General features: G+C 52.0%; 2 protein-coding genes and 1 non-coding gene across 6 annotated transcripts in view; 1 reads left to right on the top strand and 2 right to left on the bottom strand.

Annotated features, from left to right (window-relative positions):
- Positions 1 to 17,271, top strand: part of LOC122369084 (RNA helicase Mov10l1-like) — a 21,349-nt gene extending 4,078 nt beyond the window's left edge. For both annotated transcript variants that reach the window (XM_043343489.1, XM_043343488.1), the window contains exons 2-15: positions 2,224 to 2,355; positions 2,894 to 3,482; positions 4,183 to 4,337; positions 4,749 to 5,576; positions 9,112 to 9,271; positions 9,564 to 9,784; positions 10,153 to 11,780; positions 12,195 to 12,501; positions 12,754 to 12,843; positions 13,161 to 13,273; positions 14,256 to 14,376; positions 14,815 to 14,946; positions 15,549 to 15,665; positions 15,947 to 17,271. In XM_043343489.1, the coding sequence (XP_043199424.1) occupies positions 3,023 to 3,482; positions 4,183 to 4,337; positions 4,749 to 5,576; positions 9,112 to 9,271; positions 9,564 to 9,784; positions 10,153 to 11,780; positions 12,195 to 12,501; positions 12,754 to 12,843; positions 13,161 to 13,273; positions 14,256 to 14,376; positions 14,815 to 14,946; positions 15,549 to 15,665; positions 15,947 to 16,102 (4,488 nt within the window). In that variant the 5' untranslated portion in view covers positions 2,224 to 2,355; positions 2,894 to 3,022 and the 3' untranslated portion in view covers positions 16,103 to 17,271. The remainder of the gene's footprint in view (positions 1 to 2,223; positions 2,356 to 2,893; positions 3,483 to 4,182; positions 4,338 to 4,748; positions 5,577 to 9,111; positions 9,272 to 9,563; positions 9,785 to 10,152; positions 11,781 to 12,194; positions 12,502 to 12,753; positions 12,844 to 13,160; positions 13,274 to 14,255; positions 14,377 to 14,814; positions 14,947 to 15,548; positions 15,666 to 15,946) is intronic.
- Positions 13,447 to 13,518, bottom strand: Trnat-cgu. Its single transcript has one exon. It is a non-coding gene; the product is annotated as a tRNA-Thr (tRNA).
- Positions 17,264 to 25,250, bottom strand: LOC122369086 (mannose-1-phosphate guanyltransferase alpha-A-like). Of its 3 annotated transcripts, none has more exons than XM_043343491.1 (7): positions 25,174 to 25,250; positions 22,157 to 22,231; positions 21,448 to 22,030; positions 20,947 to 21,130; positions 20,460 to 20,546; positions 19,951 to 20,215; positions 17,264 to 18,379 (listed from the first exon to the last, which is right to left on the bottom strand). In XM_043343491.1, the coding sequence occupies exons 2-7, from the start codon at positions 22,194 to 22,196 to the stop codon at positions 18,279 to 18,281; spliced, it is 1,260 nt and encodes a 419-aa protein (XP_043199426.1). In that variant the 5' UTR covers positions 22,197 to 22,231; positions 25,174 to 25,250; the 3' UTR covers positions 17,264 to 18,278. The 3 variants fall into 3 exon arrangements, with proteins under 3 accessions (XP_043199426.1, XP_043199425.1, XP_043199427.1); XM_043343490.1 differs by having other exon boundaries at positions 25,209 to 25,245; XM_043343492.1 differs by having other exon boundaries at positions 25,152 to 25,232.

The following is a 25,250-nucleotide window of genomic DNA, read 5'->3' as shown; positions in this document are numbered from 1 at the left end:
CCTCGGCCCCAGTGGAGCCTGAAAATGCCCCACCAATCGGGCACGCATGGTCCACCGCCGTTCAGTAAGGAACGACACAAAACGATGATTTTGAAGCATTGAGGCAGTTCGAAGCATACGATCATCAAGGGGATACCTCAGAAAGACGTTAAATAATGCACGAACAAGCTTGTAGTCATAAATAACCTTCAAACGGTCCATCTGGCGTATGTGCATCCTCTGAAGAATCAGTCTTCAGGGAGAAACAAAAACAGCGAATCAGACACCACCAGGGCCGCCAGTAGCAAAATCCTCGACCTGCCCTTTCTATACTTCTAGTTTTTGGACCCAGGTATGGCAGATATAACAAGAAAATATTGGAAATATCTGGCAGAGCTGAAAATGGGTGATAGGAACCTTTTCAGTCCGCCTAATGAGCATGGGAGTCCATGGTGCTGTTCAACACGTGCTCAGGCGGGCTGATTCGTGTCGGTGAGAGAGGGGGTAACTTCAAGCACAAGTAAAATACACGATGGACGTTCCTTCACATCGTGTCTGCATGAAATCAAAATGTCCCAGAATGCTCGTCATGCTGGTATATAATTTTACAATATATATTTGCATTTTGACGCCACTAAACCTCATTACTTTTTAACAAGTAAAAAAAATCACCCTGTACACTAAGTAAGTAATAACATAGTAAAAACACCATCAATTTCATTAAATTGTGATAAAACTAATGAAGGCAATAAAAATCACCAATACCTACGTAAGCCCTCGTACCTGCTCTGCTAACCAGCACCCTGCTGGGGGTGTTTGAACACCCACTCTGTTTTTTTTTTTTTGCAAATATCTCAATAGCTGTGGAACGGAGGGCCGCCTATTTTAGCACACCTTATCATGCATCGCTTTTGCACATGGTACGAAAATTTGAGACAAATGTCTTTCAAGGTGAGGTCCAGGCTCACTCTAGGTCACTTCAAGTAACCTCACCTCGGAAAAAGTTCCCATGTTTGCCATAGCTACAATGAATGATAGATCGTTTTGTAAGGTACATGTAAACATGACACACTGAACTGGAAAATGACATCCGTGATGTTCATGAGGTCAAGTCAGGTTAGGAAAGGTATGCAGCAGTTTTTGCTAAAAACTTTTGATAGGGGCATTCTAAAGCAATGAAACCACCTTAGATGTGTCTAGCTCGACGACACGGATCGACCGATATACAGCACGTCACACGACTGCATCCACTGTGGGGAGCAACTCACAGTGGCCCACGTGCTGCTGACGTGCCGCCGGATGCGGTCACACCACCTGGCACCTCTGGCATCTTGCGCCCACAGTGACTCGCTTAGATCTTCTCTCAGATAACTCGCGCTGGATCCATAACGGTAGCATATTTTCCTTTATCCGCGCAGCCAATTTCACCGTTACTTTCCTTTCCTAAGCATAAAACATAAGTAAGTAAGCAAGTAAGTAAAGACGTATTTAAAATCTCTGTTATGGGCGCAAAATGACCTTGCAGTCGGCACGCCACTTACCCCCAACAAACAAACAACGAACTTCCCGGTCAGATCTTCACCTTGACCTGAGGTCAAGTTTTCTAATTGACCTAAGGTCAAAGTATAGTTTATTCGACGCGACCTGACTAGAGGACTGAGGAACACGATGCCGGTAAAAGTAAACTCGTGCTAGGTTTGGGTCAAAAGTTACGGCAGAAAACAGTTTCCGCTAAATTCGTTTATTTTGGCAGTTTTTTTCTCCCCTGCAGACAAAACCGTTGACTTTAGGTTAAATCTGAGAAGTTAATCAGAAAGAGTGTTAATCGGGCTATCAAATGTGCTTTTCCGGGGTAGCTCTATTCGTTTCCGAGTTATGCGCCGGTTTGTTGAAAATTGTCGACATTTGCCCTGAAAATCGGCGAAATTTGGCCTACGGTGACCTCTGATGACCTGACCCTTGACCTGACCTAAATTTACCAATGTAATTTCGTCACTATTTTAACGGCCTTTCGAACGCTGCTTACAGTATGTCGCTACGTGTCCCAGGGGCCAAGTTAGAAAAGGGGTGTTCAAACCCCGTCCCCCCCCTCCCACAGGGCGTGGAAGTCCAGGAGTCCCAGTGGGGCGCGGGATAATCTTCCCCGTTGGGTTAACGGCAACCCCAACACACGCTGATTGATTACATCTGAATGCCCGACGGTTTTGGTAATTGATTGCAGGCCTGTGGCTCTGATGGTTGCAGGTGACAATGGACAGTGACCACTTGGCTCCACGGAAGTTGCTGCTGTCGTCGCCGGCCCAGCAGGCGGAGCAGAGGTCGCAGGAGCGTTCAGACGCAGCAGCTGTGCAGTCGCGGCACTCTTTTGAGCAGGAGGTAAGTCTAGTGTTACGACACGTAGGAACTGTAGGGGATTAAATCTCCTGCAGTTCCTACGTGCTCCATTTTTGCAGCTCCATTTTCGGTGTGTGTGGGGGGGGGGGGGGGGGTAGTTGTCCCCAAGTGTCTTGGGAATGGGTGATTATAGTTCGACTTTTATGTCTGTAGATATTGAGTATCCATGACAGGTTGGATGATGATGTAAATAATAAACCAAATTATTACAAATGCATTCAAATATATTCAAAAAGACACACAAAGCTTTCGGTTCATGGAACCTTGATCACTGTGCAAAAATGCACAGTGATCAAGGTTCCATGAACCGAAAGCTTTGTGTGTCTTTTTGAATATATTTGAATGCATTTGTAATAATTTGGTTTATTATTTACATTATCTGTAGATAACTTATCACAGATGTTTGCACGCGATTTTTTGTTTGAAACTGTTTTTGGACAGCTTAATATAAGGTGCACAATAGCTGACACCGCCTGTCACAAGTCTGTGCTGAGTGCTGCGCATCTGTCCGTCCCAACAGTTGGAGAAGCAGGTGTCGGATACTCGTCAGGAGGACCACCAGAAGCGGTTGAAGCGACTCAAAAAGGAGCTGGACTACCTCTCCGAGACGGACTGGAAGTACGCCACCAAGCCGTTCTAGCCGCGCGCCATGCTGTCGACGCTGCGCGCGTGGCTGTGGGGCGCGCCGGCGCCGGAGTCGGCGGCGCCGCGCCCCGAGCTGCACCAGTTCTTCCCGGCCGACGAGCCGCGGCCGACGGACGCGCGCCGCTGGTTCGAGGGCTCGGTGCTGAGCGTGTCGCCCGAGGGCGGCACCGTCTCCGGCGACGTGTGGTTCGAGCCGGCGGCCGTGCGCGGCCCCCGCCAGCCGGAGGTCGGCGAGCGCGTCCGCGGGGAGGCGCGCCGCCGAGACGAGGAGCACGCCTGGCTGGCCATCCACGTGGAGGTGTGTGACGACGACTGGGGGACGGCCGCGGAGGAGGCGCCGGCCGAGAACAGAGTGGTGGGGCAGGTGCGCCGGTTCGAGGGGGACGTGCTGGTGCTGGCGGACCGTGACGACGAGTACCGGCTGCGCCAGGCCGACGCCGAGGTCGACTTCCTGCCCGCAGAAGGTGCGTACCGTACCGTACCGTACTGTACCGTACCATACTGTACCGTACCGCACCGTACCGTATCGTACCGTATCATACCGTACCGCACCGTGCCGTACCGTATCGTACCGTATCGTATCGTACCGTACCATATCGTACCGTATCGTACCGTATCGTACCGTATCGTATCGTACTGTACCGTACCGTATCGTACCGTACTGTACCGTACCGTACCGTATCGTACCGTACCATACCGTACTGTACCGTACCGTACTGAACCGCGCAGGGGAGGAGAGGCCGTCCGGTCGGGATTTGAATACAGGGCTGAGCGATGTCTGCGTGGTGCGACTAGGCCTTTGTCCGTCCTCTTTTCTTGCTGAATGAAATACGGAATACCATATAACTCTCCTGTTATTTCTGAAAAATCATGCTCAGAAAGGACTTATTTTCCCTTCCGTTTCTTTTTTTGCATGTTAGGTATCAGAAATGGTCCATAGCACTAAGGAGAACGAACGTGTGCTCTGCCCTAGTATTCATGCTATTGTTCTACCGGGAAATTTACCATTTGGCTCAAAACTAAATGTTTTTAAGGGTTTTCATTTTGTCTTCATTGCTTACGATTTCTAGCACGTCTCCTTTTTAGTAGCTCTCCCTCCTTACTCTTTCCATTCTCCTCTACTCCGCACGTTCACTCTGCCCTCTCCCCTCCCGCCATCGACAGGAGACTGGCTGGAGCTGGAGAGTGATGACCCGATCCCCCGTGAGGTCACCGGCGGTCAGAAGGTGCGGGTCCGCCCCCTGCGCCGCTGGGAGGTGGATGGCGAGGTTACCCTGGTCGCCCACGAGCAGCCCATGTTCGGACTCGTCGATAATCAGGTGTGTAGCGCTAATCAGATCTCTGCCATCGGGGAATATGGGTGTCATAGCTGTAGACTTGTGAAATGCTGACATTGAATGCAACCATGGGCCCGTCCCATGTCATCGATTTAAAGCCTTAGCGTTATGTTTATATTATGTTATGTTCAGTTTCCTGCTTCGAGGCTTAGGCAATTCCTGGACAGCTACATGTCAAACATGATCAGAGTTTGATATATGACATTCTCATAGAACTTTGTATGTTTGATTCAGTCGTAAATATTATCGATTTTTTCTAATGATGTATTTGCTGGTTTTGGCTCTACCTAGGGACGCTGCTATTGCGGTCTAAATTAATCATGCATCGCTATCATTCAATTGACGTATCAACAGTCAACACCTCGCTAACCGCCCCACTACCCGCTTTCCCAGATCTACTTCCTGCCGTCGGCGTGGAGTCTGGCGCGTCTGCCGCGCCGCGGGGACCGCGTGCGCTGCTCCGCCGTCGAGAGCTCCCAGTCGACGCCTCGCGGCCTGACGCTCAACTGGCGGGCCGTGCGAGTGGCGGCACTGGAGGCGCGTGCCTGGCTGCGACCGCCGCCGGCCGCCGCGCCGCCGCCCGCCGCGTCGGCCTCCTTCTCCGCCGACCTTCTAGACGACAAACAGGGTGTGTCTGTGACGGGCGACGGCGAGTTCGGACAGCTGAAGTGCGGCGAGCAGCGGCGCACGACGCTGGTAGTCCGTAACGCGAGTGGCGCTCCTGTGACGCTGGCGGCGGCGCGGCTGCTCTCGAACGCGGGCGGTCAGTTCTCTGTGACACCGCCTGACTGTGCCGAGATCCCCGCCGGCGGCAGCGGGGCCGTGACGGTCGAGTGCCGCGCAGAGCTGCTGGGCGCCGCGCGCGCGCTCTGCCTGCTCGATTTTGGCGCGTTCCGTATCGGCCGCTGGCTGGGTGTGACCGTGGAGGACCCGTCCGCGGCGCTGCTGTCGGCCCCGGCGCCGAGCCGCCGCCGGGCGCGCGCTGCCGTCGGCTATGACTCTGACTCGCTGGACGCTCGGCAGAGCTGTGTGGTGGTGCCCGGACAGCCGGCCTTCAAGCCGGCGCCGTTCGTGAGCGCCCGCCTGCCGCCGTACCCTCTGCCGACGCGGCTGCTGTCGATGGACGGGGACCGGCTGTTGGCCAACTACCCGTGCCTGGCCTCCGAGCTCGGCCCGGACAACTACAAACAGAGGCTGACGCTGCTGCTCTTTATCGAGGAGGTGAGCGGTGGGGATGGGCGCGGGGCGAGTGCGGCATACCCGTGGAGAGGGAAGGGACGGGAGCGTGACAGATGGCGTACAGGCTAGGAGCTATCGATAAGAGCATAACTGTGCTACACTTGCTGCAATGTATTATATTTTTTGCGGATTTTTGTAGACCGTGAAAGAGTTAGTGAGAGGTCGTTGAATGGAATAGAAGAGGCTGATGTTTTGAAACTTATTTCTTGTTTTTTTTTGTCCCATCGTCCTTACCACCGGCACTAAATTTACCTTATCACATACCATCGACATTCTTAAGCTGCAACATATTATCTAGCTGACCTAAGTTACCTTAACCCGGCCGGGCCCGGGGGGTAATCCCAACCACCGCAGCCCGGGGGGGGGCGTTTTTCGCCCCCCCCCCCCCTGTCTAACTCCGTAAATAAGGGAGCTACGGAAACAAAAGCGATACCAAACGAAAGGTCCTCGGGGCATTCCACGTCAAATCGAACAAAAATCGGCTGTTTTGCACCTTACCATCAGCGATTTCATTATAAATTTGTGAGCGAGTTCCTGTGTGGCCCCGGACATTACATTGATGTTTTTTGCACATTCTGACCACAGGTCTTCTAAATATAGGGCATCAAATTTTTACAAAATGTTGCATCTTTATATTTTTGAACGACCATAACTTTGGTTGTACTTGTTTGATTTGAATGAAATAACCCTTACTGTTTAGGTAATTTCTTAAGCATTTGTTTAGAATTGCACCTACTTAAATATATGACCTTGAAATTTGCTTAACTCTGTTCTTAAGTACAAATATCGAAATAGCAAAAAACACGTCACCTTCGATTTGGCTCATTTTCATATATTTTATTGCCTACCATATTCTTAACAACCTGTGAAAAAATTAGAGTGGGCCATTCATAAGTTTTGAAGAAAATTGCACATATGCAAACGTATGTTAGCACGCGCAGTGGAGGAGGAAGAGCGAATTTCGCCCACCCCTCCTGTTTTTCGCCAATATCTCATAAGATTAATGCGAAATTAATTATGGCTACCTATCAAGAATTGAATTGGACATCTCATCGTGCAAGCAATAAGAAAATCGGTTCACAACTGTTCTAGTAATAGCGGTGTAAAGTGAACATCCTGTCGCCGCAGCGACGCGGCGACTCGGCAGCCGGCGCCGACCGCTACGCGCCGCCTGAATTGTAGACTGTGCCGGGACGGAACGGAACGGTTCCGTCTTTATATCGCGCTCCCTACCGCTGATTACGTTCGATTCGCGTCCAATTTTGTGAGAAGACTAAGAAATGTACAGGCAATCTTATGGTGAAAGAAGTTTGAAAATCGGTTGGTAAACAATTGAAATATGAACGTGTAAACACAAAATTGTGATTGCTGCGTTTCCCGCATCGGCCGAGCCCGCCTTGCAGCCGGCGACATGTTACTCTTAGCAGGCCTTTAACTGCCAATTGCCATATTTATTATTGGATTAACTAGAAATTCCCCATACATACTAAAAAATGTATGTTCTTTCGTATAGTGAAGATCAAAAGACGTGAAGATATCGTTGCGTGATAATGTTTTCGTTGAATTTACTTCATGATGCATTTCCACACGGCTCAAAATTCACCGCAAAATAGGTACCGTTTGCCTGAGACACTTTTACAATGGAACGTGAATGCTTGACTACGATGACTATGCATTTTCATGCTCGCAGAGTTTGGGATATCACTAATCAGCAATCATTCATTTCAGAAAGTGTACACAAGCAAGCATGTCTTGACTCTGTCTTTCAAGGTCACGCGCGGTTGCGTGATGTTGATGCATGAAAACGGCGTTTGCCGCGAAAGTTATGAATGGCCCACTCCAATTTTTTCACAGATGGTTAGGAACATTGTGACGGACATAATATGTAAAAATTAGCCAAATCGAAGGTGACGTGTTTTTTGCTATTTAAATTTTTCTGTTTTAATTCAAGGTCAAAAGCATTTCAAGGTCACTTCAATTTAATTTTATAATTAAAAATCGAAGCCTTATCAATTGCCTATAAGACCCTGTTAATATCATTTTGATACCAGAAAAGGAACCAGAGTTATAGCCATTTAAAAAATTGATGTGTGGCATTTTTCGCTATATTCGATGACCTATATCTCAGCGATACGTTATCAAATTTCGAAAATATTATACGTAACTCAGTTTTGAACCATGCCCAGTCTGCCTACAAATTTTCAGAAAAATCGAAGGGGATGACGGATTTCGGTGTTTGATTTGACGTGGAATGTCCCCCTTACGAGACGATTCTAATGCACCTAAAATTGTTGACCTCAGGTCAATTTTCAAGGTCAGAGGTCAAGGTCAAAGGCCAAAACCGGCACATGTGTAGTGATCTCAAAGTAAGCCTTTTAGAGGACGGCAGGCTGCATCAAACCGGCAAAATTGGGTGTCAAACGAAAGAAGAGAATCTGAGGATTCTGAAAATGTGCTCCAAATCAAAGGTCAAGGTCAAGGTCACGCTCAAAATTGACCTCAAACTTGGCACTTTTTCGCACATCTTGCGTGCTAACTTCCAAGATGTTTTGAAATGTTTTGAGGCTTATCAGTTCCCTATTTGTGGTTCATCTTACGATACAAGGCTGCTCAAAGGTCAAGGTCACAGAAGAGTATCCCTGCTAGAGGCTATTTCACTGATTCAAGTTAGTAATAATAAATAAGACAATTTTGCTAGCCGGAAGCTCTAAATGAAGGCTTAGAGGAAAATAGATGCCAGATTCGTGATCAGCGGGTACAAATCCATCATAAATGACCTTTCATGTGTCAAGGTCAACCAGAGGTCATTCGAGGTCACATGAGGTCAACATGAAACTTGACCTTTTCCGAACAAAATATATATCATTCGACGCGGCTTGACAAGGCGAATGCGATGGTACCACTGCCGTAGCTCTAGGACCATTTTTGTCGAAGTTATTTGCGAAAAACTAAAACCACATTTCGGGGTCGTTGACCTGACCTCTGACCTCAGGTCACCAAAACTATTTTTCTATTTTTCGCTAGGTCAAACGCTACACAGCCGTGCTCGTAATTTGTCTTTATCTCTAAAACTCTATTTTTAGCAGCTATTTGAAGTTTGCGTCTGTGACGCCGAAGTTTGCCGTGCAGGGGTCTAGAAAAATGGACCTTGTGACGTCATCAAGGGGGCTAGGTCCAAATTTTTCACTTCAGAAGATGTCAAATTGATGGGAGAAAAGGTACTGAAAGTTTCGCCTTCCTATCCCTAAGCGTTCGGGAGTTATCGCAAATATTCGCCAGGGGGGGGGGGGCGAAAAACGCCCCCCCCCGGGCCCGCGAGGGTTAACCACCTTGCCCTGCTTGGTCTCATACCCTTATCTCCCCACGAGTTATCCATCTCTCCCTCCCCGCCCTGGTCTGACTCTCCTCCCCGCCCGTGTCTGACACCCCTCGCTCCCCGCTGCAGGTCTGACACCCCTCCCGCCCGTGTCTGACACTCCCTCCACGTATCTGACACCCGCCTCCTCGCCCTTGTCAGGTGGAGATGCTGCGCCAGATCCGCCAGTTTGACATGGACGGTGTGGTGCTGGGTCGGGCCGGGGAGTTCCTGCAGCTGGCCGTGCCCGGACTGGCCGAGAGCCGACCCTCGCTCGTCGTCGGCGACAAGGTGCTGCTCTCGCACCCGTACGAGGAGTCGGGTGAGTGGTGTTTGTGTTGGAGAGGGGTGAGTGGCGCGTAGGTACTGTGGGGCAAGGTAGTGGTTCTTATTGCTCTGTGTGAAAGATGTTGCTCGTGGTGCTTGGTGGAAAGAGCAGAGCTTCCAACAACTCCAAATCTATAGAGGTATTGGCGGACAGTTTTCGTACCCCCGCTCTGAAGTCAATGTACGTCTCTGTCCCGCGACCCATGAGGTATTAATGACAAGCATTCTACCCCTTCTACCCTACGGGGCCTACTGACAATGTTTCGCCCGCTCTCCCGGCCCGGCAGGTCTCAAGTACGAGGGGTACGTGCATCAGGTGCGTCACTCGGCGCTCAACATCATGTTCCACCCGGACTTTCAGCAGAGTTACACGGGCAAGGAGTACAACGCGTCGTTCGAGTTCAGCCGCAGCCAGCTGCGGCAGCTGCACCGGGCCGTCGAGACGGCGCTGGCGCGGCTCGGCGCCGGGGTCCTGTTCCCCACTACAGCCACCGCCAGACTGCCGCAGGTAGGAATCGCTGGGAAGGAAGGGGATATGGAGGAGTGGTGGGAATTAGTGGCTATCTCTTAGCTTCTAATAGTTTGGTTGCGTGCGTTGCGGATATTTCTTAGCTCAGACATTCAAGCTTCTTGGGTGCAGTGACAACACCAAGGTGAAATCCTTCCGTTCTTGGAGTGTGTTTTGTCATAACGGCAATATTGGGGTATATAATATAGGGTTGCCAAAGTACTGAACTCTTTCAACATTACAGCGGCTTTGGTGAGGCGATTGCTGCAACCCCGCCGATGACCACTGTAGTCCGGGCGCCCTAAAAACCCCACCCAATTGTTGCAACCCAGTCCGATTCTGATCACCACGTTCTGTCCGCGTTACAGGTGAACTTTGTGGAGGAGGCGGGCTGGACGTCGGAACGCTCCGTGTGCTCTCACACCAAACGGGTGTCGTTTGATCTGGACACGGACTCTCAGAAGATGCCGCCGTCTCCGACCGGAGAGGAGGCGGCCTCAGGGCCCGGTGGGTCGGCCGCTGACGGCCCGTCGGACTCCGCTGATCCGGAGCTGACTCCCCGGGCGGCGTCCAGTGACGGTGAAGGAAAGGGTGACATACGGAACGGTGACATTGAAAGGAACGGGGCTGTGGCTACAGACGGTCCCTCGGAGTCGCGGGACTCAGAGCTCACCCCTCGCGCCAATGGAAGCTCAGGACTCTCAAACGGTGCCGCTGTGATAAGTGTATTACCTTCTGGGAGTATGCCTACGAGTGACAGCTCTGAGCCCATCACGAATGGAGACTCACACCGCGCGGACCGGTCTGGATCAGTCACATCGGTAACGCCACTCACCAACGGTCAACTTCACCGGCAGGATAATACTCACCCTCACGGCGCCAGCAGCTCCGGTAGCTCTGCCGCTCTGACCACGCCCTCTGCCGCTCCAGGCCCCGCCCCGGCCGAGGACACGCCCTCCCAGTCGGACTCGGACGTCTCATTCGTCTCTGCTGACGGCTCTGTGGATGAGTCTCTCTCCCGCACCCCGTCGGCCGGTGGTAACGCGAGGCGGCCCCGTCGCAGTCGGCGGGTGCCCGTCGTCGACAGGCTGTTCCGGTCACCATCTACCGCGGCGTCCGCGCAGTCGGCGGCGGCGACAGCGGCGACCGATAGCCCGTCAGTGACGACAGCAGTGACAGCGGGGAAGGCGAAGTGCAACGGCTCGTCAGAAAGCGTAGATCGATCGCAGGGAAACGCATCAGCTGCTCAGAGTGTCGTGAGGACTGAAGGTAGAGAGGTTAATGGCCAGCCAGTGAATGGACTTGATTCTTCAGTGAAATCCCCAGTCGCCCGCTCATCACCCTCAGTGCTCCCGCCTTCTTCGGACGTCCGACCCGCCACCACCACTGCGGCTCCAGCGACCGGCCCTCCAGCTTCCCCCGCCGCAGCGACCGCTACCTCTGCCCCGCCGCTCACCTCCCCGCTCAAGACCCCGCCGCGGTCGTACGCGGCCGCCTCAGGCCGACTGCGTGCTCTGTCGGCCGTCCCGACCGGCCAGCGCGCTCCGTTCGTCCTGCCTCGCTTCTCCCCCGCCCCGGCCGCCGCCGGGGCAGCAGCAGCAGCCAGAGCTGACCCGGTGGGAGGGGGAGACGGCGGCGCAGCAGCGGTGGGGTTCTGCGTGCCGCGGATGTCGCCCGCGCCGGCAGCTGCGGAGAAGACGGGAGTGCGGGTGCTGCGGTTTTTCAATCGAGGTCTGAACGAACGTCAAAAGTCAGCAGTGAGACGCGTGCTGAAGGGGATGGCCCGTCCGCTGCCTTACATCATCTACGGCCCGCCGGGCACGGGCAAGACGGTGACTATGGTGGAGTGCATCCTTCAGACGTACACCATGTGCGCGGACAGTCGCCTGCTGGTGGCCACGCCCTCCAACAGCGCGGCCGACCTCATCACGGAGCGACTGCACGCGAGCGGGGCCGTCCACCGCGCCGCCCTGGCGCGGCTGACATCGTTCAACAGGTGAGGCAGAAGTCTGAGGGTACCGAGATCCGGGGAAGCCCTTCAGTTCAGGGACCGGGGAGGGTGGGAATAGTGGCATTCTCGGTCTCGAATATCTGAAAGGTGGATGAATGGTAACATTTAGTGCTTTGATCTAATGAGTCGAGCGGTGATTCCGACAGCTCCGCTCTCTCGATATTGTCGTCAGTAATTTTTCGGTTATAAAAGGACGATGAAAGGTGAACGTCTTTGTTGTGTCTCGCTCCCCATCCTCCATAGTATTAACGTCTGGCCTAGTAGTAATCGGTAATATTTCGCATGAATCCGTATGACTTCCGCACTTAACATTAGATGTGTCCGTACGTCCCCCCTGGCCGTACCTTGTCCGCGTCGCGTCCGCTCCGCGCGCTCACGGCGCCCTCCCGATGTCTGCAGGTCGGAGGACAGCTGCCCGGAGGTGGTACAGCCGTACGTCATGTCCGGGGACAGTCTGGAGGCGGCCGCCCGGCGCCGCATTGTCGTCGGCACGGCCGCCACGCTCGGCAATCTGTACCGGCTCGGTCTGCGCCAGGGCCACTTCACGCACGTGTTTGTGGACGAGGCCGGTCATATGACGGAGCCGGAGACTCTGGTGCCGCTGGGGCTGGTCTCGGCACTGGACGGCCAGGCAGTGCTGGCCGGCGACCCGCGGCAGCTGGGACCCGTGCTGCAGAGCCGCTACGCCGCCGCCTGGGGACTCCAGGTCAGAGAGACGGGCGGGCCGGAGCCGGGGAGTAATTGGGGGCCCCATGTTAACTTGACGCTCCATGGATTGATTCACGGCCCGGTTCTCGTGAATGCCTTCAGTCAAGTATTTCTTTCAGTTGAAGGTAAAGACACTGAGGTATAATGTGACCCATCAACCGTTTCCGCCATGTTAGTGGTAACCGTTGGTATTCGTGTTGTTATTCACTTACCCGTCCGCTCACCGAGTGCTTCTGTGCCCCGCCGGCAGACCTCGATGCTGGAGCGCCTGTCGCTGAGGCAGCTGTACGGACGGGACACTGAGAAATTCGCCGACCACGGCTGCTACAACCCACTGCTGGTGAGAAAAATGCTCGCTATGAGGAGTTCAAATAGCATAAGCTTTTTATGAGAGACACGTGATTTTCGCTAATTGTGGGCCGTCGGAGCTGTTCGAGATTGATTGTTTAGGGCTTTCGGCCATCACTCGTTACTTCAATTACGAAGCCGTTATATCATGTGCCTGATTGCTGTGTATTGAGTTGTGGCCGGTAGTTTTCTCTGGCTAACAAAATGAGACTATGACAATCTGAAGGCTCATCGCTTGACCCAACCCGCGTTATAAGTTCGAGTTGCAACTTGTCCCTTCTGACGGGGTAACCTCTCTCCTCCTGCCAGGTCACCAAGCTGGTGAACAACTACCGCTCTCACCGGGAGCTGCTGACGGTGCCCTCCCGGCTGTTCTACGACTCCGAGCTGGTGCCCTGCGTCGACTCGGAGACGGCCAACAAGTGAGGACGGGAGATGGAAGGGGCGGGAAGATGCGTGCTCAATTTTTGTCTTGCAAAGACGATTGATCCGCATTTGAGAACTACAGCCGGAATGTTTACCGAGTCTCCCGGCCTGCTTCCGTTATGGAACGGCCCGCTCGGAAGGGGTTTACCCCGTTCGTTCCAAAAACCGTTGCCGCCTGTGAGGTTTGAACTCACGACCCCTGGTTTACGAGACCAGTGCTCTACCACTGAGCTAAGGCGGCGCGCGTGCGAGGGTGTGGCCTTTTACAATAAGAACCAGATAGCGGTGTTGTTAGGGCATCCTCTGTTGTGAAGATTACGGTCGGCGGATCAATAAACCATAGGCGCGGGAGCCGGGGGGGCAGTGGGGGCAGCCTGCCCCCCCAACTCTGGGGCCGTGGGGGCGGTGCCCCCACAGCTTTGAGACGGAATTCCACACTTTTTTTTGCAAATGTTTTCTTTTTTTGTTGAAAAAGCCGAGGGGTGAAAAATAAGTGGCCTAAAACCGGTGAGAAAACTAGATTTGGGGGTACCCTAGGTTAATCTCTATTATGGTGTGCCCCCCCAGTCGGAAAGTAGTTCCCGCGCCCCTGCAATAAACTCGCCAGAGGCCCGAACATCGGATCTAGTATCGGTCAGCTTCCACCCGCCGCGCCGATCGATACGGTTTGGTCTGTGACGGACATCCGTCTGCGAGTGTCTGGTCCTCGCTGGTCTCTTGACGGTCCCCAGACCTCGGGGCGCCCACGCTGACCTATGACAGGTCAGGGGGTGATGTGTGACCCCTCGCGGATGACCCCTGACGGCTGACTTCACGTCCTTTCCACACTTGCTGACCATCTAGTAGTATCGTCTGTCATCTGACCACTTGGAGATGATCTTTCTATTAGCTTCCTCTTACATTGCTACCATGACATCCTTTGTGACCCCTGACCCTAGGTGACCTCCTCTGACGCTCGATGACCCGTCTGACCTACAGGTGGTGCCGCCTGCCGTTCCTGCCCCGGCCCGGGTTCCCGATGTTGTTCCACGGCGTGCGTGGGGAGAACATCCAGGAGGGAGACAGCCCCTCGTGGTTCAACCCCACAGAGGCCTTCCAGGTACGGATAACGCCCGGCCGAATACAGTGGGGGGGGGGGGGGGCAGCCGCGAGATCGGGGGACTCGTGATCGGTAAAAGTTTAGCTGGACTGGGAGCAAACAAACTTTTTGCAAGGGGTTGGCCTTTTCTTTAGTCGTCAATCGAGGTTCAGAACTCAAAAGTGGTTTACGGGAGTGTTTTGTGTATTCGATGAACGGAGCTGGCCAATTTTTGGCTAGTCTCATTTTAAATCTTATGTCCCATCATATTTGGTTTAACAACAAAATGGTACGCTTCTACGTGCATCTTAAACTTTGTCTTTATCAGAGCAGTTTTATTTATTTCCTGATTATCAGATAGAACAGTTGAAAGCAGCATGGATATGAAACGGGTTATGAGACTCTTTCCGGTTATGAGGGGAATGTCCGCATCTGACTCTCTATGTTCGTCCACGTCAGGTGATCCGCTACCTGCAGAAACTGGGCTCGGCCGGGGTCGACTGGGACGAGGTGGGCGTCATCTCACCCTACAGAAAACAGACGGAGAAAATCAGGGAGCTCATGACGACATTCGGACTGCCCACGGTCAAGGTAAGTGGTCGAGAGCTTACCTAACTCGAGAGCAGCCCCGTATCCACTGGTCGACATATACACGTACTTTGGCAATGCTGTTCTCATCTGGGTCCTGGGATTGAATTTACTGGCTGGTGTTAGTTTGATTATGCGCAATTTTCTTCTGACTGTGTGCTACCAGAGTTAACCCGGATAAACCTGTTCTAACAAGTCTTCAGAGTCGCGTCTCCTGACCGTTTTGGGTGATTTATTACCTGTCATTTCACCGGCCTCGGAGCGGATTCACGCCGCAGTACGTGGCAGACCGGTCTATTCGCTGGTCGGCCCGTAGTTGACTGGGAGAATTAGTGACGTCATTGGACCACTGTCACCAGTCAGAAGCGCCCGAATGTCGTTTCCAAGCTATTTTGCTATGACTCGATCTCCACAGAACTTGTGCAGCATATGCACTAAAATGTAGGGACAATTTAAATCCTTGTAACTGGTAACCAGTAACCAACTAAATTGCGGTATAATCATCCCGAAATCGACACCTTTCCCCCAGGCCTCAGCGCCGCCTCCCGACTCCACTGGTCGTGACTGCCACCTCTCCCCGGCGCTCCCGTGTCTTGTCTGTGCAGGTGGGCTCGGTGGAGGAATTCCAGGGCCAGGAGCGCGAGGTGATTGTGCTCACCACGGTCCGCTCGTCCTCCGTCACACTGCAGCACGACGTCATCTACCGGCTCGGGTTCATGCAGGTGGGCGCGGCGGTCGGCTGGCCTGTGCTAGACGCTTCTCGCCTGTTTGTGGCTTTTGATCGAGAATCGAGACTGAATCTGAGGTTGTCAAAAAATGCCCTGATTACCTTATCGCTATTCTTATCTGATGCAATGTTTCTTTGTATTGAGTGTTTCATGAAGACCTGCGGCTGTCAACAGGTTATGTATTCTACCCAAGAGCATTGTCCACATTGGCTGTCGTAGTTCGCCGTTAATTTTCCCGGTCCTAGCCGCTGACATTGCCCCTCTCTCGCTTACAGAGCCCTCGTCGGTTCAACGTGGCCATCACGCGAGCCAAGTGTCTGCTGATCGTCATCGGAAACCCGGAGCTCCTGGCTGCCGACGAGCACTGGCGGCATTTAGTGGTGCACGCCGTCACCAACGGAGCTGCCATCGGCTGCGAGGGAGTGCTGTAGGGCTGGACGGCGGCGAGGGAGTGCTGTAGGGCTGGACGACTGCGAGGGAGTGCTGTAGATTTGAAAGGCGCCCGAACGGCTGCGAGGGCGTCCTACGGGGCTGGAATTCCCACCGGCTGTGATATGGCTCACCGAGATGAACTGTTGGCTGCAGTGCTCCGGAGAAGTTGACGCAGATGTCGAGACTATCACCGGCTTCTCAAGTGAGCTGGACCGAACCTATCGAAGCGTCTACGGCTTGACGGAACCGTACGACTGTGCGCCTACGGTGTTTCTCGGATGGGTCCAACTGGACCACCGAACATAGTCGACCGGCCTGTGGATGAGTGCAAGACCCGGCCGTAACTGGTACGGGGCGGGGCGGACAGATCGGAGGGACCTGTCGCCATCCGTCGGTGGTGGCTGGGCCCAGTAGTTGCTGTGGCGACCCGGGACTGGACCTGGACCATCCCCCAGTGAACCATCGAGCCGCCTCGACTGTTCTGTTGCACCTGCCAGCAGTTGAACCATCGCCAGCACAGCGGCCAAGTGGAGGAGTGAGCGACACATTCTGATATTATAGCCGAGTTCGCGCCGTGTCTTGCCTTCTCTACGTGTTTGTGTTTCTGCGGCGGTTAGCAATCGCTCGCACCACCCGCTTTGCATTGGTGTGCTTCTTTGTGTTCAATGCTGATGATATTGTGGGAAGGCTATATAGCGAGGTTTACCAATTATCCCGCCGGGTGAACAGTTGCGGCTGTGCGAGCGAGACGGACCCGCCCGCCGTTGGCTGTGAAGTGTTTGCGGGTTTGTATCTGCTCAGACCGGCAAAACATGTTTGCTGTTGTAGCCGATAAGAGGGCATACCACGTAGCGATTCTGGGCATGATTAATCACGAGTGACAAGCTAACTTTAACTCACAGCCGACTGACGCGAACCGCTTCTCCGGTCGACTGTCGAACGGACCGACCCGTCCCGATCTCACCGATAATTCGCCTCATTTTCGCGCGACCCGCCGCCGACTTCGCTGCCTCAGTGTCTGCGCCGAGCGTGTGCAGTTGCAGGGATCACGATACCAAACGGCCTGTGGGGGTGGAAACCCTCGCAGTTGTAGATGTGTTCGAGTGAACGATTGTGCTCCGATCGGCATTGTATCTTCGTACAGCAAATACAGACATATCTTACCAAGCACACTCTGTATTCAGGCACAACTCATCATTGCACTGTGAGATAGATGAATGACGATGATACAGCGGGCCAAACCGCCGGCGAAATATATAGGTAAAATGAGAGCACTGAGGAGTCACCAGCCACCAAGCACCAGCACGTAACATCGAGAAACAGCGGCCATAGTTTCACACTTGTCCCGCAGAACCCTCATGCTGCTTCCCTCCCCCTAGGGTCACCACTGTTCCCCACCCCCGGATGGACGGCATACTTCGCCACACTGTGCGCCACACCGCTTACAACCCTATCAGCTCCGTGTCTACAAAAAAGGACGTCCAACGCACGATAAGGTCCGCCACTTGATCTAAGGCCAGCTAACAACAAACTCAGAAATCCCGAAGTCTCCCGCCTAAATTCATGCGTCGTTTACCCCCTTCAGACTCCAAATCTTCTCAACTGGCGCGGCACAGACGATACTCTATTTAAACTCAGGACAGATCACGGCTCAGCGCTGAATCCTCACCGTATACCACTTCTCTTAGTACGAAGAAATTCAAGAGCCGACTGGACGGCCAGAAACTAACAAACTTTACTGACCACAGGTAAATTCAGGAAAACAGCGTAGATGATGCACAGACTGACCGACAGTCTCTCATCGTACTACTTTACTCGGTTCAGCGTTATAACAAAGCTGGGAAACCTAGATGCCCATTCACGCCGCGAAAATTGCGGCCAGGACACTGCCACGTCGCACCACCATCCATCCAATGGCACGCGGCATGTCTTTTACGTACTGTTTGTGGTGATTGTGAACCTTTGTCTCATGAAAAACTAAATCGCTAATCAGCATCACAACCTCACCACAATCAGTTCTTGCCTTGCCGGCACCAACACCCCACTCGTTCACTAGCCGCTCATGAGGCTGCGGCACCGGCTGTATTGTAGCAATTCGTATCACACCCTGTTCCCCACCAACTCTAAGACGGGCCTCCATTGTAACCCCGAGCCGACGACAGGTCCGCGCGGTGGCTAGAGGAGGATCTCGTTCTTGTAGCTGCGCATCAGATCCTTGTGCGGCAGGATGATGCAATTGAGGACGATCTTCTCTGAGGCCACGTTCACGTTACACCCTGTGCGGGCCGGAGAGAAGTGAAATTGGGTTTCAGAGGAATCAAGAGGTTACAGTAGTAAAAAAAAAACGAATTGTGACACAGCAGATCTGAAATTGGGTTAACATTAACCCTCGCCCGCACATGCCATTTTCCCATCCTAGAACGCACATGGTGCCACCCCCCCCCCCCGCGACATTTCGTTCCTGTTGGAGATAGAGCTTAGCGGTAAAGACCAAAAAGATTCTTAGGGAAGAGACGAATCCAATGATACCCATTACCCAGTTTTACCTTCTCAGGTCAGTCATTGACCTTTCAGGTCAGGTCAAACTAAAAAATGTTGCTGTTTTGGGTCACCGTTTGATATTAGAGTTGCAAAATTTCCCTACCGCACTACCGGCATGCCGGTAATTTTTCACTACCGCAGGTTTTTTCGTGGTATCTGGCATGTCTTGCCGGTAGCATGCCGGTGTTTTTGATTTTGCACACAAAAAAATTATCAGCATATGATTCAAACTTTGGACACTAAGAGGCTATTGAATTGTAATAACAGCAATCTTAGCCACTGCAAAATACATTTTGTGGTAAAAGTTCCATATGCCGTATTAAAATTCATACCGCCAAATTACCGGTATGCCGGTAAATTGGCGGTTTTTTTGCTTGGGGCGTGGTAGCATGCCGGTATCCCAGAAAATTTTTGTGGGGCGGGGCGGTGCCGGTAGCAGCCCATTGGGAAAACTTTGCAACTCTATTTGATATCAAGTGCGCTGCTTATCATATACCGATGACGATGCCGTTTTCTGGTGCCAAGCCAGCTAGAACCTCTTTCTCACACTACCCGACCAGGTTTTTGCTGCTGAGGTCATTTCAGGTCAAGTTAGGTCAAGGTCAATTATATGTGTTTGTATGTCTGTGTGTGTCTGTGTGTATACTGATGTGTGCACCGATTGTTTGTGTCCATATTACATGAAATCATGATCTGAGAAGCTTTTACCAAAAATGCAGTCAAAAAACTTCACAAAAAGTAAACTCCGCTTGCCTAAAACGCAATTATCTTAGATGACCTAGGTTGACCTTGACCTTGACCTTGACATCTGTACATCGTCGAACAACATGTTCCATGATAGGTGGGAGGTAAGACTGGTAAAAAAGGCCGAAATCAAGGTGTCAAAAGCTCACAAGGCCCATAGCCAACGCAAGATGTCGAGAATTGGCCATTTGGGTCATGACATGACCTGAAAAACAAGGTCATATCTCCGAAACCAAAAGTCACAGAAACTTGAAATTTTTAGTGGACATCAAGAAAGGATAGAGGAGCAGCTATACGAAAAATCAGCCTTCTAGCTCTAAAAATGTTGAGTGCAGAGCAGAAAGACTACCTGGGCGGTGGCAACCACCCCCCCCCCCCCCCATGTGCGGGCGAGGGTAATGCGCCCGAACATAGATCAGATCACCGCCGGTCAGCTATCAGGCGGAAATTAAGCTTGCTGCAGCTCAAATATGAACAGTTAGCAACAAGCATCGTCGACAAACACGACGGACCCTAGAAAATCAACCCTTGCAAACCCACACCATCCTATGTAAGCACGTACCGAGTATGGTGATGGAGGGGTTCAATTTGCCGTCCCCATTGAACAGCGGCACATTATCCATCTTGGCGAACGGCTTGTTCGGGTCCGGGTCGCACGGGGTGCCCTCGATGCGTGACCACGCTCCGACCACGCTGTCCCAGCCGAGGATAGAGTGCAGGACCAGGGAGTGTTCGCGGATGCGCGCGCCGCCGAGCACGATGGACTCTCGGACGCGCACCCCCTCGCCCACCTCGGCGTTCCGGCCCACACTGACGTTGGGGCCCAGCTGGGAAGGGACGGTGGAGAAATATTAGAAATAATCCAGAGGAAAGCTGCACCATACTCTATTTAACAGGATTGATTGAGCCATGACAACTCACTGTCTGTATAAGTCTATCCGTATAACCCAATATACAATAAATGTTTCACTCGAGTAGAAAGTCTTCCCCAGTCAACAGCATCGTAAGTTAACCCACATGTCTTTGCCCCGCTCCGGCCGGTTACCACCGGCACCGTCCCGTTCCACTCACCACGGCAGTCGGGTGGATGGTGGCCGTCGGGTGTATCCACACGTCACCAATGATGGTGCACGGCTTACCGTCCTCTGCCAGCGGAGCCTGGTGAGCGCGGCATGAGGCCGAGGGTCAGACACGGGAACAGATAGTGCTGTTGTTTGTTCATTGGGGCTTAAGGGCGCGCCGACTACAAGGTCATTTTGCGCCCAGGAACAGATAGTGGGAGACACACGGACTGATTGACAGAGGACGGTGTTTATCTTCAGCATTATCCACCAAATCAAGGTCACAAGGTCAGTGAAATACTTGTGGGCAATGTTATCGTCATGCAAAGCAAGGCACACCGTTATGTGTGCTTCCACTCATTGATAACTCGGCGTTAATTTGCGATATATCATATGACCTAAGATCTCAGTCAAATGTCGCATCCAATATTCCCTCACACTCTATCTGAGAGTTAAAGCGGTATCGACTGCTCTGGCGCCCGTTCCCGCGCACTCACCCCGTTCTCCCGGTAGAGTTTCAGGTAGTGCCGGTTACTGTAGAGCGCTGCCGAGGCCGTCTTTATCTGACTCCACCAGCGCGAGGTCTGGTAGACAAACACCCTGCCGGAGCCGGCCAGCGGCGCCAGGATGTCCACCTCCAGACTGATGGTCTCGGACGGAGGGCCCTCCTCAAAATCGGCGCTGCGGCAGGCAGGGGGAATAACGGTTAGATATGGGAGTTAGTACCAAGAAGCGCATATGCTGCAGCAATATGTTCACATAATGATGTGAGACGTCAACCAGCATCTCGTACTGACAATTCCGTAACACCGCACAACGTAAACATCAGTAAACTTTACTATACGAAATGCGCATTCAGTTAAATTAAAATTCAACGGCACTTTCAACTTCAAAATTGTCCATCACTGTATTGATTCTAAGAACCTCAACACAAGTTGCGCACACGCGATGTCATATTCCTAACAATGCCGCCCGTAAAACAGCAGCGCTCCACCCACCTGTAAATTTCCTCCTGTTTCCGTTTGAACACGGTGCCGATCTGCTGGAAAATATCACTGCTGCATATGTAGATCCCCGTGTTGATCAGCGTCGACACGAACGTCTCGGGCTTCTCGGCGTAATGCAGCACCGCGTGCGTGGCGCGGTCCTCGGCGATACAGCCAAAGTTGACCGACTGCTGGCGCGTGGCCTCGGTGGCCATGACGGTGAGCAGCGCGTCGGCTGGCCGCTCGCGGTGGAACGCCAGCAGTCGGTCCAGCCGGAAGTCGCCGCACACGTCCCCGTTCAGCACAAAGAAGGCGTCTGGGCCGCCGGCGCGGATCTGGTCGCGGAACTGGTAGAGGCCGCCGGCGGTGCCCAGCGCCGCGTACTCCTGCAGGTAGCGCACGGCCACCCCGTACCGGGCGGCCATCTCGGCAGCGAACTGCTGCAGCTCCTGCGCAGGGTACGCGCCCAGGATGAGCACCTCGCGCAGCCCGGCCACGGCCGCGCACGCCTCGATGTGGTGCTGGATCACCGGCCGGCCAGCTACCGGGAACAGCGGCTTGGGCACCTGCAGCGACAGCGGCCGGAACCGGGTGCCTGCCGACAGACACACATACTTTAGATGAGAGGATTTAGTAGACAGGCTCATTGTAAAATCATACCACTGGGCACTGAATGATCACATAACCACAGTCTGAAACTGCCATTACAAAATTTACATACCTTTTTGTGGTCCACCAATGAGGATGACTGCCTTCAGCATGATTGTTTTCAGTTGCTTGCACAAGTTTTAAGCACCTGGAAGAAGAATCAGAGTCATGACTTGGTGTAATTAATGTAATCATTGACCCTTATTCAAATGATTCCTAGTGATAATTACTACTTTCCATGGGGTATTTTGTGTAGTCGGTGCCTGTGTGGAGCAGAGCAATCCATGGTGCTATGTGGAGCTGCAGAACTAGACTGAGTCCTTACCAAGTTGATGATGCATCAGAGACAGCCCACTGACTATAAAAGACCAGATACCTTGCTAGCATTCTTACCACTTACCAGATACCTACTCACTCCGGTACCAAACTACTTATCAGGTAACTACTTACCTAGGTATGGGTGCAGATTAACACTTATCTACTAATTTCTAGCATTTCTAGCCTGACGTCTAGCCTTGCCTTACCTAAAGATAACAGTATTTTACGGCCATGAAGTGTACAGCCGGTGGAAGTCCAACCTAGGCAAGCTCCTAATTTCTAGCTTTGCTAAGCCTGTGTGACTTAAGAAAATGTAATGGTTGACAGTGCACCAGTTAGCATTAAATCATGCCTGGAAAGCATTCAGAGATGGAGTGAAAAGGGCCTCAACTGAGCAGGCCATTTATCATTTACAGACGTGATGCAAATCCATTTCAGTTTCACCTTGATTTTTTGTAAGATGTTAAGTGTTGAACCAATTCTTAAAATCTATAAAAAAATTACAGTACCAGACAATCCATGGCTGATGCTGTAGAGAACCACACATTTACAATTTATGGTTTTCTCATTTCAACTATCTGAAGCTTTCTTCCGAGATAATCCCACTTCTCCTTGCTGTTTTAACCCGCGAGTTGCTGGGGGGGGGGCGTTAAACGCCCCCACTTTTTTCGCTGGGCCATAGCATAAAAAATGGCGCGCCGCAGGCACGCCAAATTTTGGGTACCTGTAGGGAATTGATTGAAGTTTATTGTGACAAAATTTCAAAAAATTGGTCGGAAAATTTTTGAGATATCGAGGTTTTAGTGACGTCATGATTTCTGAAGTTTTGACCAAAAACGGCATATGATCAAAAAATCATATAAAATCACAGAATATACATACAGACATGCCGTAAACGCCATTAGAATGCCAATACCATGAACAATCAAATGGCTATCTTCGATTATTGCTTATCCTTCCACATTTTCCAAAATCTTAACTGAATCTTGACAATTTCTCGTGACTACTTCGCGACCATGATACATGAATTTCTTAAATTGAACTTTTTGAGCCAAACTCGTTCACATATGATAAAATGAATGTCACCATCGTGTTCTACGGCCCAAATTACCCATAAAACATGTGTCCTAGGATGCGAATATCAGTTTTGATTTTCGGGGATATGTGCCTAACCGGTTGACCTGACCTTGACCCTGACCTATGCTTGACTGACCCCTACATGGAACTGACACTCTTGTCTTATATGATGGCCTTATATGATGGATTGTGCACCGTTTTGACAGAGTTTCTGACGAGAGGCGCCCATTGCGAAGTCCTGAGGTCCATGCTACTGAAAGCCCGATTTCAGGTGTTGACCTGACCTTGACCCGACCTGTGACCTCAAAATTCAACTTTAAAGTACTCATCAGAAGCGTCTTGTCGCGTTCTTTCGTTTGCCGCCTCGTGCGTTTCGCTGCGCCTATTGGTTCTCGAGTTATCGGCTGGGGGCGTTTAACCCCCCCCCCCGACTGGAAAAAATGCCTCCACTACGCTGAAGTTCTCGGCGGAGGTGATGCTCCGAAATTTCGGCGCAAGGGTTTATGCGCCGAAATTATTTTACCAAGCCATGCTTCATGCGCCGAAAATTTTCAAGGCTTACTGATGGCTGCAGGCTGTAGCCACGCACTTTTCGTCGAGGGGGGGGGCTGGCGTGTGTGTGTGACTGTCTTCCAGTGACTACTATCTACAGACGGTTGTTGGCACGGTCGACGGAATCGGGCAGACAAAAGACATCAGCAGGCCATGCGGGACCGAGCACCAGGGTTCGCTATCACAAAATCTCCTGACTCACAAACTCACTGGCGTGTTCCATAACGTAACCTTTATTTTGTTGCCCGGCTCTGATCAGCAGTAGTGCCCAGCCGGTGACTGACGCCTGACGGGGCCTTCAACAGGCGTGGTGCAAGCACGGCCGATGGGATCGGGCAGATACCAGGGCCCAGGCCACGCGGGACCGATTGCCAGCGTCCGCTCACAAACCACACGCCGGAGATACAGGAATCACAACGGTCAATACGCACACGATAGCATACGTTATCTGAACTAGGGAATCCGACAATCCATAACCTCACTCTGGATCGGTGAACTGTTCCCGCCGTGGGAGAGTCGCAATCAGGTTCACTGAACATGACTTAAATACCCTGAGACGAACACGAGACAAGATAAGTGATATTTAAGATGTTTAACTCCCGAAGACATTTAACCCTCGCCGGCCGAGGGGGGGTTGGTGCCACCCCCCGGACGTTTTTTTTCGCGATTTACGCCGAAGTACGCCGAAAATTTCGGCGCAAGCCGTCGATTTACGCCGAAGTACGCCGAAAATTTTCGGCGCAAACGCCCAACTACGCTCGAGTTCTCGACAAAAGCGTGCATTTTTTCCAGTCGGGCCCCCCCCCCCCCCCCCAGCAAACGGTGGGTGGCGAAATACCCCAGCAACTGCCGGGTTAAGTACTAAACTGATCAGAATATTCAATTTCAATAAAAGCAAATAGCAAAAGCAAATAGGTTTATGTGAGCGCTTCATGCAAGGCAAAATATTTCATGTTAAATAAGCACCTAAGCATAGCATACGACAAGCACGTTTGAATTGCGACAATTGCGGCGCAGGGGTAAAGCCAGGTAAATTGGATAGAAATCGACCAAAGCCCTCATTTGCTCATTCCATGTGACAGAAAAACTTTATAATTCAGTCACAAAAAATGCGAAAGCACCATTATTAACAATAAATATTACAGTTCCGGAGCGAATGACAGTTTTCCAATCTTCACTCCTCGTCGCAGCGGTTTGTTTACGTCAGCTTTTCAGTGAAT

The sequence above is a fragment of the Amphibalanus amphitrite genome, unplaced genomic scaffold (genome assembly GCF_019059575.1).
Source record: "Amphibalanus amphitrite isolate SeventyFive unplaced genomic scaffold, NRLGWU_Aamphi_draft 001005F_arrow, whole genome shotgun sequence".
In the NCBI taxonomy this organism is placed as follows: Eukaryota; Metazoa; Arthropoda; class Thecostraca; order Balanomorpha; family Balanidae; genus Amphibalanus; species Amphibalanus amphitrite.
This window is presented reverse-complemented; position numbering and strand designations above follow the sequence as displayed.